The sequence below is a fragment of the Crotalus tigris genome, unplaced genomic scaffold (genome assembly GCF_016545835.1).
Source record: "Crotalus tigris isolate CLP2741 ecotype Arizona unplaced genomic scaffold, ASM1654583v1 scf7180000018184.2832721, whole genome shotgun sequence".
In the NCBI taxonomy this organism is placed as follows: Eukaryota; Metazoa; Chordata; class Lepidosauria; order Squamata; family Viperidae; genus Crotalus; species Crotalus tigris.
Window position 1 is genome coordinate 1,042,329 of NW_024096871.1, and position 14,852 is coordinate 1,057,180.

Below are 14,852 nucleotides of genomic sequence, written 5' to 3' on the forward strand. Positions count from 1 at the left end.
AAAAAATGGCAGACTGCGTTGTTTGGCGACCCCCGTGAAATGGTTGCTTGACCCCAAATGGGGTCCCGACCCACAGGTTGAGAACCACTGTTTTAGATCCTATTAAAAGTAAGTTATACTTCACTAACATGTAGCTTAAGTTGCTGCCATCTCCCCTCTGATATTAAATTACATAAAAATATATCAGTTTCCCACTATTATAATAAATGTGCAAAAGAATAAACAGATCTAAATGTCACAGACAATTCAACAAAATTTGAACAGCATCCTTAAACTGTATCTCTATAAAATTATGAAATAAAACACATGAAAACATTTTCAACTGTACATGATCCACAAGTTCAAATGTACTGTTTATATGAAATATGAGCACATCTGCCCTATAGATCTGTTGATGGCAATATACCAAATTTTGTTTTTAAAACAGTTTCTCTCCAGGTAAATGTGCCAAATTCTAATTTCTCTAGGTACAAAAGCAATTAACTTGCTGACGATTTATATCATTGAATCCTTGTCTTGTAGATGTTGTGATTATTTACAGGCCAAGGAAAGACACAATTTAATTATGTGTGAAGTAACAGAATAACTGGGGTAAAAAAATCAACTATGCAATACAGCCAGTCTTAAAATTTTAGTGGCTAAGTATTTTCTTATAAACCATGTCTAAGCATCACTACCAACATTCAATAATTCACATAGTCCCTTGAGTCTCAAATAACTGAATAGGAGTTTTCCATATTAATTTGAATGCTCTTTACAATTGGCTATGGAAAATAAAATTGCCTTCTTGATGAGCTTTAGCTATGGAATAGCCTCTATCAAGTCTACTTCGATAGATTTTAGAGCAATATATGTGTGAAAATAGGCAAGGTCTTCCTTGTGTCAACTCAGTTTTCTAAGACTGAGAAATTATTCTAATATTTTCATATCATCACTGAATAATTAGCTACTATTTTTAATATTATTGGCTCCTAATATACATAAAATATATTTACAAATATTTACAGTAATTATTGGCAGAGCACCTTTACAGATAACATACGAACATGATTACCGAGTTTTATTCATTAAGTCAGCTCCACGTGCTTTGTAGTAATCCAAATTCTGTTGGAATTGGTGAGCTATAGGTCTGGGATTTCTCTAGAGAGGGGTGGGGGAGAGAATTGTCAGAGTGCATAATTAAAACATTTTAAAATGTGACCGATATATTTCTATCCAATAAAATTTAAATTAAAAATACTGACTTTTTAAATACATGCATTAAATATCAGAAACAGAATTATTCAATTTCAAGTTGCAGTATATCTATCTTAACAAAATTTAACAAACTAGCACAACCACTAGATGGTGCATCCAACCTTTTTCTCCACTTATCAAAACGTTCAGGATGAAATATTAGGCATAAATAAAAATGCTATATATAAATATATACATATATATACACACATGCCCCTCATTTTTTCTCCCCAAAATCATTCAGTCAAATAATTAATATATTAAATTTTAGTTTGCTGTAACAGGACTTGAATAATGATTATTAAAATGCTAATGCAACATAAACAGAATGATGATATCTTTTTGAAACATGTACAATTAGTCCACCATTTTATCTGGTGAGGATTCAGGAAAAGGGTAATAATACTTTAAGATCTATTCTTGAAGATAACCATTATTGCAAATGTATCCAAGATTCTTAAGAGTTAATCCACTTCTGAAAATAAATATTTTCTATTAATAGATAATACAGAAAAAGTTCAAAAGTCCCAGTGACAGGTTTTTAGGACAAAAAGACATAGAAATATTTTTCCAAGTCTACAAAACATCAATTAAGGAATCAGTTGGAGGTTCAAAAAAGAAAAATTTGCTGTTTTTAAAACTGGTCCTTGCTGATTGATATCTAGAGTGGAGCGAACTTGGAGGGGCATACTGAGATCATTTTCAGGATACTATTTAATCCTGGCTTAGATGTCCCTTAATTTATCTTTTTTTCAATTGTTGAGATAGGAATTTATGATAAGGAGTAAGAAGGTTCAAGGTGGGTCACTTGAGAGATTCAAGTGATGTACACCAGAGATGCTTCATGTTGAAGAAATGCAAGAGTGACTGGTGTAGTTTGGGAAGGATGCCCAAGGATGTGTGAGATTTGCTGTGCAGATTGGAAAGGGAGCATGGTGGACTGGTATGGGTCAAGAAGAGTGCATAAAGATCACAGGTCTAGTTGGGCAATTAGGTAATGGTGTTGGTCAAAAGGGTGCCTAAAGGTATTTGAGAGTGTGTATGAGGTGTTTTGCAGGTCAGGGAATATGTGCAGGAGATGGCAGGGTATATAGAGATGTGCAAGAAATGCTGCATGAATGGGGAAAGGCAGGTGTGGAGAAGTGCAGGTTGGGAAAGCATGTAGAAGGAAGCTGCAAGTTTGAGGGGCATGGGGAACATCATAGGTTGAAAGAGGGCAGGGGTGACAAGGGCTAGGAGGGGAAAGGTTGCCTTCCTCCTATTACTTCTTTCTTTTTTTCTCCCTTCCTTTTTTTTCCCTTTCCAGTAGGCAGATAAGTGGCTGTTGCAGGATAAGGGAGTAAGTGAGGGACTGTGAGACTAGCTGGGAAACTGTCATAGAATATTGAAATGTGTAGAGTCCTCATGATCACAGCAGCGGCCCAGTTGCATTGCCACAATTTCCCCACATTTTATTCTTTCAAAAGTAATGGGTCCTGGATTTGGAACACATTCTGTAAGTCCTTTTGAGATACCATGGTTCACAATTTAGTGTTCTATGATACATTGTTTTGCCCAGTTAAAGATCACAAAGACAGCTTTAGTAGTATAGATAGATGAATGAATAACAAATAACAGTACCACCCAACTCAGAATAATGCTTAAATGAAGTAAAATAAAACAGAATCTTGCAAGTCTGAAAGTACATGTTCCCCCCATCTCCCCCATCCGAAGAAACTAAGGAAGATTTCTTCTGACATATTTGTTCCATCCATATCCATGCTGCAGACTAAAGTTCCTTTTATCTGACCATTCCTTTGGCTGCACCTCTTCTCTCTACCTCCCAAGATAATTCCTATATATCATTATAATCATTTATTTGCTAAACACATAGCAGAAAACAGCATATTTTGGGAGGTAATACTTTAGAACTTCCCCTTCTTCCTCTGCTATTAGGATTTTTTAATAGAAATCAAAACGTGCCCTTTACAAAGGAAACTAAAACTTATCATTCAATCAAATAATTTGAGGCTCATGGGTTCGAAGCTATGTAAGATCCAACACTGGGTAGAATCTGGGAGCATGGGCAAGATAGAAATTCAGGTATTCCATGTGACTTGTCAAGTCCAAAACCAATAGCTCTCTAGGCCCGGGCTGATCTTTCTTTCCCATGAATGGTTTATGCAATCCCAATAGCTTGTTGATTATTGAGGAATGACTTGTTCCATTACAGAATATAAGTTCATGAAGTTCTTCCAAAATTGATTATGGGCATGGCATAGATGCCCAGCCAACTTAGAATTTACAGCACTACAGGCATTATTGGGCATTATAGCTCATTATAGAGCTTGGGCTTTCATTCTTTCCCCTCTTGAAGAGTCCATCTATAGCAGGTGGGGCACATTTTCTGAGAAAGTGGGACATGGCTGCTTTGCTGGATATGTAGAACAAAATGACTCTAGCTCTTATAGCAGGGGTCCCCAACCCCTGGCACATTACTGGGCAGCAGCTCATTCAGAACCGGACTGCAAAAGTGGCGGGTGAGTGCCCACAGCTCTACTTGTGTGCGTAGTCCATTTGTGTAAGTGCCAACCGCTTGAGCAAATGGAGCTGTGTGCACGTGCACCCACCACTTACACAGAACTATCCCGTCTTCCCCTCAACGGTCCACAAAGCTGGAAATATTTGAGACCACTTTCTTACAAAACAAGGCCTACCTGCCAGCAACAAGCTTCTTACCAGGGTGACACATGGTCTGGCTCTGCCAATATTTATAAAAACACTTGAAAGAGATGGAAAATATCAGAACATCAAAAAGGGTAATCTTTAACCTGTGTGTTTCCTAGAAAGAACTTGATGGGACCACGTTCATGGTCCATCAATATATAAATAAGGATGCAACGAAGTTTGCTGCATATATGGGAACTTTATTCCAAATGATTCATCCAGGATTTTGTCTGCTACACATTTCTCAAAGTGATCTATTAAATGGCCTTAAATCTATTCATTGGCCCTAAATAGATTTAGAAAAAAATAAAAGGATATAAAGCTCCAAGTCTCTTTCTGGAATTATCATACATCACACTGTTTTACTTCTAGTTAAAGTCATATCACTGCTCAGAGATTCATTAAACTTTCTTTTGGAATAAATTCTTCAGACAAGTGCTATGAGCATTCTGATCAAAGGTAGTTGATAATTCTTTGCATATCTTCTGAAATGGAAATAGTCTATTAATACTGTTGAGATTCATATTAAGTCATAGTGATAAGGTTAGAACAACCATAGCCACATACACAGATGAAATTATTCTGCTTCTGTTGCTGTGTTAGAATTTTATTTGCTATGGGGTAAAACAGATTTGCAAAATTCACAGTTAACTTAAAACAACCTTTTATTCATAGGCTTGACTGCCTTCAGGAAGAAAAGAACATCTGGTTATTTAAGGAACACAATATGTTCATTTTCTATTACTTTTGTTTCTATTTTTTATTTTTTTTATTTGAACAACTCAAGTTAGAACTGTTTTTAATTGCTTTATATTTTTGTGATTGCCATGCCTATTTTCCATTTAAAGCTTGTAATGAACCAAAATATCTTGGAGGGGAGGGGGAAAAAACCCACTCCACTTATTTATTTCTCACAAGATAGAATATTCATTCAAATCATATCAATCTGTATCAAAGTAATTTTGATAAACGTACTTTTATTTTGAAGAAGTGCAGCTTGTAGAGAGTGTAGTATGTATATTCTGAATACGTGTATTAAGTCAAAGAGAATTGGGAGTTTAGCCTCCATAATATAATAGGTCCCCCATGTATTAAACTCATTGAACTAGATCAAGACTTAGGAAACTTTGGAAAAGTCCTAATGAAATTGCTGAGATTTAAATTAAACACTAAATTAGGGCAAATGGACTTCAAAACATTTACTGCAAGTGCAATTAACTTTAAATCCAACTTCTATGGGCTACCTTTGTTTTATGAAACATTGATTTTGTTCTTCTAGTAGTTTGGTTTTGTAAGCAACAATCTTTGCAAATGTTGTCGCTTTAATATTGGATGTCTACTTACAGATAGTTAAGATGGTAGTAGTCAAGACTAAATAAATTTTAATACAATCATTCAAAATGCATGCAAATATCTTTATACTTCAGGGGTGATTTGGCATCAACAAACATTAACAAAAGGATACAACAGAAAATTAAAAACAGTCATTTGGACTTTGCTCAGTGTAGGAACACAGATTAACGAATTCCACGTAGATAGATTGATAACTGTTTAATATTTTGAAAAATCCAAAGAAGGGGGGAAATCTTATAATCTCCTTGCATAATTGTTGCCATTGTTGCAATGCACTCAGTATTAAGATCTTTTTCCGTAATTTTCAATTAGAATCTGCCTTCCTGTAATTTAAATTAATTATTTTGTTCCTGTATTTCAGAACAAGAGATATTTTAACCTCATTCCATAAGATTTCTTCTCAGGTCAGGTATTTGAAGAATACTACAAAATTCTTTTCTCAAGATTTTAATCCCCTGATTATTCCTGCTGTCCTTTTCTGAAACATTTCCATTTTCTTTGTGTAGTTTATTTTTTAAAGATGCTTTGTGGAATGAAGATTTTTGAAATCAAGTCTGATGCTATAAAAAATTAAGAGAGGCACAGAATTTTCTAGCTACTAAGAAAAATGCCTAGTACATGTGGGTGTTATTCTGACTATCCCATTTTAAATTATAGGCACCACAGCTCTGCCTGTAATGGCTCTTTTTAAAAACCAAACAGCCATTTGGAAAATCTGTCTTTTTTAAAGACAGAAACAGGTGTCTTCCATATTTTTTAAATACAGAAAAATAACATTGTTTCACGTAACATTTTCCTGACCATTTTTTATTACTGTCTATTTACCAGAACATACACGATTATATTTTTCCTGCTACTGAAGAACATGCAATTTTAAAAGTACATTATTTTCTGCTTTAAATTTCATAGATTCAAGATGCATTCTTAGATGCTTAAAGTGTGAGTAATAAGACAGCTTGTTTAGCATTAAAACAAACATTACACACATGAAGGAGGTTGGAAAAATTAACATTAATTTGTCATACCCAGCTATTGAGCCTATTTAAAGAAATTTTTCAAGAAAGCATTAACTAAGAATTGTGCATTAAGATTTCAGATTGCAAAGATGACTCTCTAGAAATACAATCACAACTGCAAATTGCTTTTAAAAAGGTAAGGATATTTGATGCCCAAACTGCATTTCATTCCATATACCTGGATTTTAATGTTAATTTTTATATTTTGTTTTACTTACATTATATTGCATACTGCTAGAGCCTCTAATACAAATATATTATATAAATAAATAGATACAACTTTAATAGTTATCACAAACTTTAATATGTGTTTACAATTAATTTAATTTGTGCTTCCATTAGGAAAAAAACTGCAATTTGTAAAACACACACATATCTTTCATGTATTTTATGCCTTTATAGGCATAAAACATGTTACAGGTAATCGAATTACGACCACAATTGAACCCAAAATTTCTGTTTCTAAGCAAGATATCTGTTAAGTGAATTTTGCTACAAATTATGATTTTTCTTGCCACAATTATTAAGTGAATCACCACAGTTGTTAAGTGAATCTGGCTTCCCCATTGACTTTACTTGTCTGAAAGTCACAAAAGGCGATCACATGATGCCAGGAAACAACCATCATAAATATGAGTCTGTTGCCAAGTGTTTGAATTTTGATCACATGGCCATGGGGATGCTGCAGTGGTCAGAAGTATGAAAAATGGTCCCCAGTCACTTAAGATTAGTGCCATTATATCTTTGAATGATCACTAAACAAACTGTTGTAAGTCAAGAACTACCTGTATTTGTCAAAAACATAAATATAACTTTTTAAATATTATGTATTTGGTTCACATTCCGTTATGCTCAGAGAATATTATAGTGAAATGAATGACTTCTCAGTAATTTCAATCACGTATGAATCTGAAAACAATCATTAGGTTTCCAACTAAAAATGGTTTGTATGAATGAAAAGTGAACCAGATTTGTACCAAGTGGCCCATATAATGCAGTGTGCTGTGATAGATCCTGAATTATCATCCAAACTTTGAGATATAAGGTCTTTTGATAGATCTTTTTGAATTGGACTGCTTTGTTCTACACTCAACACTTCACTCCACTTTCTTGCTCTCAATTTCACTTGTTTAATACTATTTGGGGTGTTCCATTAGTGATTTTAAAATTTGGCAATTGACAAAATTTAGTGTAACTTACCTTTGGATCTCTGAGAAAAAGGGCTTTCAAGATTAATGAATGAACATCTCCGATAGGTGGATAATGCATCAGAAGGCCCAAGCAAGTCTGATAATTACTTGATATCACTACAAGAAAAAAAAAATACTGTAATGAAATGGCTGGTAGTTGTTTGACTATAAACATAGTCAAGAGTTAATTGGCATTTCCTTATGAGGCAGAAGTGAAAAAAAGGATAAACTCAGAAAAAAAGAGAAGAGAGAAAAACCAGGGGTAGGGTAAAACTGATACGTACAGAAAGGAAAAAATATTTGGTGGAATGCATCCCAAAATGTAGTAGGAAAGGGCTTTTTCCCAGACAGTAAAGAGACAGCTGAATCTAGAACCTCTGGCATGCAGGCAGAGGGTGAAGGCAAACATTGCTCTAGCAGAATAGGTCCAGAGACAGATAAATAAAATTTTAAATTATTTATAAATATTTTGTTCATCAAATAAAGAAAAGACAGGTTATATTTCATCATCCTCATGATTAAAATATTAAGTAATTTGAAGGAGGAGGAGGAGGAGGAGGAGGAGGAAAAGGAGAAGGAGGAAGAGAATTGATAATATCAGAACGCTTTATCATTTTGGGATAGCGGTGGTGATATTTTAAACTATACTTATTTGGAGATAAAATAAATATAAAAGTTATGATAATTCTGCTGAAATAAAGCCAATGCCAATTTATCCTTTTCCAATTATGACTTGAAATTGGAAATTAAACATTTTAATACAGAACAAATAATTCTAATTAAACACATCCAATGTGTTAAAGTATTCTAGATATGTTCTAAATATACAATACAATTAACAAAACTAGGACTCAGCATTATTAATCTCTTGATTTCAATTCATTCCAAACTGGACCAACTTAATAATAATATCATCAAATACTATAGCATAACTTTCTTTCAATACATTTACTTTCCAAACAATTGAGAACAAACCTGATTTCTTTCTATTCATAAAGAACACAGAATATCATCCACAACTCTCTTAATATTAAATTTTGTTAGATTTCTAGTTCTAGAAAGCAAGCCAAATTGCCATTTGACTGTGTTTATCTGGCATGGTAGGAAAATTAAACAAAATTTTAAGTAAAATTAAATGCGTATCTTTAGGTACCTGCTTACATGTTATATAAGCTACTTTAATTCTATAGTGCAGCCTAAATTTTGACTTATATCTGTCTAAGCAGCTTAAAATTATTATTCTAAAATTATTTGTCCTACAAATCATACATAGGTAGTATTATTTTGTAAACATATTTTTGGAATAACTTCAATTGTTTTTTTAAAAGGTAGTTATATAAACAATACTTTTTATTAATTAAAAATCTTAGAGAGAAATCTTTTTGGAGAACATGGGAAAATCACTGTAACTAAATGAAAACCATAGAAATATAATGGCTGTTTAACAGAACTGGACATTTAGGAGAATGATTCTGTCCCTCTCTTCTTCAATGTGAGTCATCAATTGGTGCCTTTCCATCATTATCTGAAGAGGTTTATGAGGACAAGTTGCAGGACAGGGCAAAACGAATAATTATAATTGATAGTGGGAGGCACTTTATCATCTTCATTTCTGCTGCTGATCTGACAGCTTGTAATTTTATACATCTGCTTTCATTTATAAAGCTTTCACTTATCCTACTCATTTTTTATCTGTTCAGTTTCTTTTTTCTTTTGTTTTTCTTGTTCATGTACAGAAATACCTGCTTTCTTCTTCCTTTTTACTTGAAGTTAGTATAATGAAGAGAATACAATGGGCTCAGTCAAGAAACCTTTCTGCTGAATATAATAAATGGACTATGCATTATATAAAACCAATCAAATGAAATGTAGCATACTATAAAGGCAGTCATGATAAGAAATCCTTCAACATTGTTTTATAAACAATGTTGAAAGTAGTTAGCATATCCTTAATGGGTTTTCTGAAGCAGTGTTTGATTTATTTTCTTCAAACACTCCATTTTAACATCGTAACTGAAACCAGATTTTATATTTCCTCTGTTGATTGTCTCTTAGAAATAAAATTGTGTATGATATGATTTTTAAAGATAATATTGGTAAATGGAATGGATTCAATAATGATCAGAATATTGACAGTAAATTAGTTACAGGTGCTATAAAACAGCAATCAAGAAATCTTGTACATAATAATTATGAACAACTATTTTTATTCAACTATGGCTATTGGAGAAATATTAGCGTTAATTAATATTCATATCTCTTAAAATGCAACCTTAAGATCTATTAAGGTTTAATGCAGAGATAACTCTGATAAAGAAAAATAAATAAAACCCACTGTGTTCATTTATGTTTTAGTCATTTAGTAAATGTGCTTAAATTTGCAGTCTTAATACTGAAATTCATTCAAAATGAACATAACCTAATATATATAATAGTAAGAATTTAAACACATTTGAAAAAATGACAAAATATTATTTTATAGTAACTCCTATATAATCCAATGAATTGGGGATGATATAGACCAGGGTGGGCAACCCAAAACACTCAAAGAGCCACTTGAACCCGTTTCCAACCAAAAACAAAACACTGGAAGCCGCAAAACCCTTTTGATATCTAAAAGGAAGATAACACTGCATATATCCTTTTTTACCTTTTATACACACACACACACACGCACACACACACACACACATCTCATAAAGGTAAAAAAAGGATATATGCAGTGTTATCTTCCTTTTAGATATCAAAAGAGTCCCTCTCTCTTTCTGTCTCTCTCTCCCTCTCTCTCTCTCTCCCCTTCCCTCTCTCTCTCTTTCTCCCCCCCTCTCCCTCTCTCCGATCTTCTGCTCACCTGGCAAGCTGGCTTCCAGCTGTTCTCCAACAAGCTCAGAGATAGGCAACCTGGGCTCTTTTATGACTCCTGGACTTCAATTCCCAGAATTCCTGAGTCAGCATAACTGGGCTAGCTAGCTCTCTCCTGCCCTTCCTGCTTCCTGAAGAGATGCAGCAAATGAAGGAGCTCCGCCCAGTAAGCTTTTCAGCTCCTCGGAGAATACTGTGAGTGCGCTCTCTTTTACACACACACACACACACACACACACACAGAGAGAGAGAGAGAGAGAGAGAGAGAGAGAGACAGAGAGACAGAGAAGCAGGGAAGCGCAAGTGCCTCTCTCTGTCTCTGTCTCTGTCTGCTGGGAGCCACAGGGGAAGGCTCAAAGAGCCGCATGTGGCTCCGGAACCGCAGGTTGCCGACCTGTGGATTAGATGATTGGACACATTAAATGGAATATTTAAAGATTAAATATTTTAAATATATGGTTAAAAAGAATAAGAAATTTTGGGAATGAATTTGTATTAGCTTAGGAAGAATATATATTTTAAATAGTATTTTACTTTTTATGTTTCTTTACTCTTGCTCTCTTTTCCTTTTGTTTACTGTTTTTAACCTATTCTTTAAGAAATGTAAGTGTTGAGATGGTTTATATGGGAAAAATGGATTTAAATCTTTAAATGTAATTAATTATTAAGAAAATCTTAACTAGCAAGAATACTTGGAACTTTATGGAAGAAATAAATTTAAATAAGGACTGTAACAGGATGTAAAATGAGGCAACCAGAATGATTAGATAGAAAAGAAATATTATATTGATGTGATCATTATTTCTAGGTATATTGGGAAAAATCATATATGTAACTGTTATTTATCAAAATATAAGAACTGTATTAATTCAAGTTTTGCAAAGAAGATATTTTGGGGAAAAGGGGAAATCAGCTAAATGTAGTATGTGGATTATGGATTATAGAAACCAATTGTTAATGATTTTTTCTTTACAAATGTAAACCCAGCAAACACACTGTTTACCAACTATTAAGTGATTTATGTTTTAAAAAATCAACAAAATATATGAAAAAAAGAATTATGAAAATAGAATATATGAACTAATAAGATGATTTTTATAAAAACAATACAAGTTGATAAGAAAAAATGTCATAATATTATTTGTACAAACATAAAAAAATGTTTATATTTAACCATTTATGTACTGAAAATATTAAGAGTCATATTTGATTAATGCTGAAGAAGGAGAATGCTATTGGAAGAAGGGAAGATCAAGGAAATATATTATTAATTAATATACTAATTATGGAATTACAAAAATTAATTATTACTGACTGTTAATTAACTACTATTGCTTTTTTCAAAATACATGAACTAAGACAACACACTTACACTAGGCAAAAAGGATTGTTATTGTAAAAAAATCAATAAAACATTTTTTTAAAAAAAGATAAATTGGTATAAGGTAAATAGGTAAAGGTCAGCTGCAAAAAAAAGCTTTAAAAAAGAGTATGAAAATGCCTCCAGCTTTCCCCAATATAGTAATCATTAAAAAATTCAAACAACAATTGATATAATACAATTGCAGTTAAACCTCCCCCGCTCCAGCCTTTTATTTACTTTAGACACCAAATTAATTTCTTTGGTTGGTTTGGTTATTGCAAATAATGTTTTGGTTTTTTGGTATGTGTATGTTTGTATGTTTGTGTGTGTGTTTGTGTGTGTGTGTGTGTGTTGAAATGTTTACTTTGTACAGTGTTTCAAAAATAGAAAAAACTGCAAATACAAATCAATTTTTCATAAAAGAATGAACCACAAGATACAATCTATATTGTGAAGTAAGCAGAGAAGAAACTGTTCTTTTATCAGTGCCTGAAAAGAAAACAAATAGGAGTCTGCCAGATGTTAAGCATTCCTCAGCATCAAAAAATACTAATATATTAAATATGAAAAAAATGTTTCTACGGAGTAGATAATGGCAGCTAGAAATTTTGCTCCTTAGAGAATACTAACCTGTAGTCTGTCTTCTTTTTTTCTGTGATTTTTTCCTTACAAATACAAGATGAAACTATGCAAAACTTTATATATAATACTTTGTATTATCATGGGTGGCTGTACAGTCAGCAAATTAGACTAGATTTGATATTTTTGTCTAGCTATTAAATCCTTTCCGAGGATCTTTGTGGTTATTATTATGGATGAGTTATCTGGTTAGATTCACAATCTAAGGCAGGTGGAAACTTAACAATTTAAATCCTAATCAAGGCTTTAAGAATTTTTATTTTCTATTTTTATTATATTGGCTAAGATCACTCATGGAATAACCCTTGTTTGAAGCCCGGGAGAAGAACTACTAGCCCAGCTTTTAAGACAGGAGAAGGAGACATGATTAACATTGATAGATGCTTTATATATAATACTGAAATAAAAATTAATTGATGATTTAAGATAATAATTCCATTTATTTTTGAAAGATATAGAAAAACTCCCAAAAACATTTTTTAAAAATAATTATTCTTTTAGAATAATTATTTGAACTGATTTGAACCATTTGAGTTGACTGTCATCTTTTCAAAATGCTCACAATATTATGACCAAAATTACTGATGGCAATCAATCATAAATCAAGGTCAAATTTCATTCCAAACTGATTTCTGACATACTAACAATATCCGATGTTTAAACTGAAGGAGAAAATAATTTATTTTTGGAATGAAATATGATGAACAGATTTCTGGGTCTAACAGGCCTTAAAATAAGTAAAGCTAAGATATATTTAGCAGTTTTGGCATTGGAGTGGCACTATATTTTAAATAAATAAGTAGGCTTCAGGTTAAAGGCAGAAATTCAAGCGTTCCATGGTTGGGCAACTGTTGTCTTCTCATATTTTTTTGATAAAACAAAAACATTTTCTGTACAGAAATATTATGAATAATAAATCACAAGAGTATTTATGATGTTTTTTTAGGAATAACATGGACAGACATTTCTTCTCAGTATACCGAGCATTAAGGTCACTCAATATGAAGGATATCATGCCTGTTAATGTATGGTAGTTCTTACATTACCTATATATTTGTTCAAATTATTGAATTTTGAGAAAAATGTTTCATAGTCCATGCAAATAAATAATCAGAGATGATGATGCTTGTCATGGACATATAAATATCTAGTTGTACATTCAATTGGTTACATTTGGGTGGTCAAATGATTTATTTCTATGATTAAACCCTATGGCAGGGGTGTCAAACTCAATTTCATTGAGGGCCACATCAGCATTGCAGTTGCCCTTGGGGGGCCGGGTGGGTGTGGCCAGAGTGGGTGCGGCCTACTGGGTGGGTGTGGATGGAGTGGGTGTGGTGTACTGGGTGGGGATGGCCAGCTCTACATCGTTCATGTCAAGGGTCCCTGTGGGGGCTTAGGCAGGAGGGGGACAGATCTGAGGGTCTCTGGCAGAAAGGGGTGGGACCGGAGCAAGCACCAAGGTATGGTCCATTTCCTCATTCCTCACAAAGGATGACAACTCCCCAGCATGCACCTAGGGGGCAGGGCTGATGCGGCAGGGCTGGTTCCTCACTGTTTCTAGACGGCTTTCTGGAGCTAAGACTGAATTCGCTTCAGCATAGATGGCCACCTCAAAATTGTACATTGGCTCCTGGCTGGCCTGGGCTAGGGCCAAGGCAGCAGGGGCTGTTCCCTCACTGTTTCCAGGATGGCTTCGTGGGCCACATTAAATCACTTCACGGGCCGCATCCGGCCCCCGGGCCTTGTGTTTGACATGTCTGCCCTATGGGAAACTTTTTTTATTATGTAAGCTATAAATATAATCTGCTTTGGTAAAACTTGCTTTACTTTTTATCTAATCTATTTGCATTCCTGAAAATATATTGGGGTATTTTATAAAAGCATCATTTGCAATGCATGCCCCAATTTTAACATTAAAAATATTCATACTAAGAAAGGAGTTGAAATGCTTGCCTATTATGATCCTTAACAATCAGGAATTTCATTTATGCTTGTTTACAAATTAGCCTACATGTCAGCCACACTTTCTTATGCTTTTTCAACTCTAATCTCCTACATCAGAAGATCTAGAATATGCTACTACATAATATATTGCAGTATGTGACACCTAATTGCATATTGCTTTTCCTCTGTTAATTTAGATTATAATACTCGATCTATGAGATATTGTTAAACTCTACTTTCCAGCAGTCCCAGCTAGCATGGAAAATTATAAAGTATTTTGGTTTAGGAAAATGTGGAAGGGTGTAAATTCTCCCGACCTGAATTAGAAGGAATGAGAGGCTCATAACAGCAATGCCTTTTCTGTTGAGGTGCTTGCCTTTGGAGTAATGTCTTCTCCGAAGTTTGGTTGACCCCAATTCTTTTAGTCTTCAGGAAGACTCTAAAAACTTGGTTTTACCTTTACTTTGAAGGTCTATCCTTACCTATTTGGTGTAGTGATAAAAGCACCAGGCTAAAAAACTGAAACTGTGAGTTCTAGTC

The 14,852-nt window shown here is 33.7% G+C and overlaps 1 protein-coding gene across 3 annotated transcripts in view; it reads right to left on the reverse strand.

Moving 5' to 3' along the window:
• TBC1D5 (TBC1 domain family member 5) overlaps window positions 1-14,852 on the reverse strand; it is a 376,566-nt gene that overhangs the window by 44,628 nt on the left and 317,086 nt on the right. For all 3 annotated transcript variants that reach the window (XM_039348847.1, XM_039348846.1, XM_039348848.1), the window contains exons 15-16: window positions 7,512-7,618; window positions 1,055-1,140 (exon numbers count right to left, since the gene is read on the reverse strand). In XM_039348847.1, the coding sequence (XP_039204781.1) occupies window positions 1,055-1,140; window positions 7,512-7,618 (193 nt within the window). The remainder of the gene's footprint in view (window positions 1-1,054; window positions 1,141-7,511; window positions 7,619-14,852) is intronic.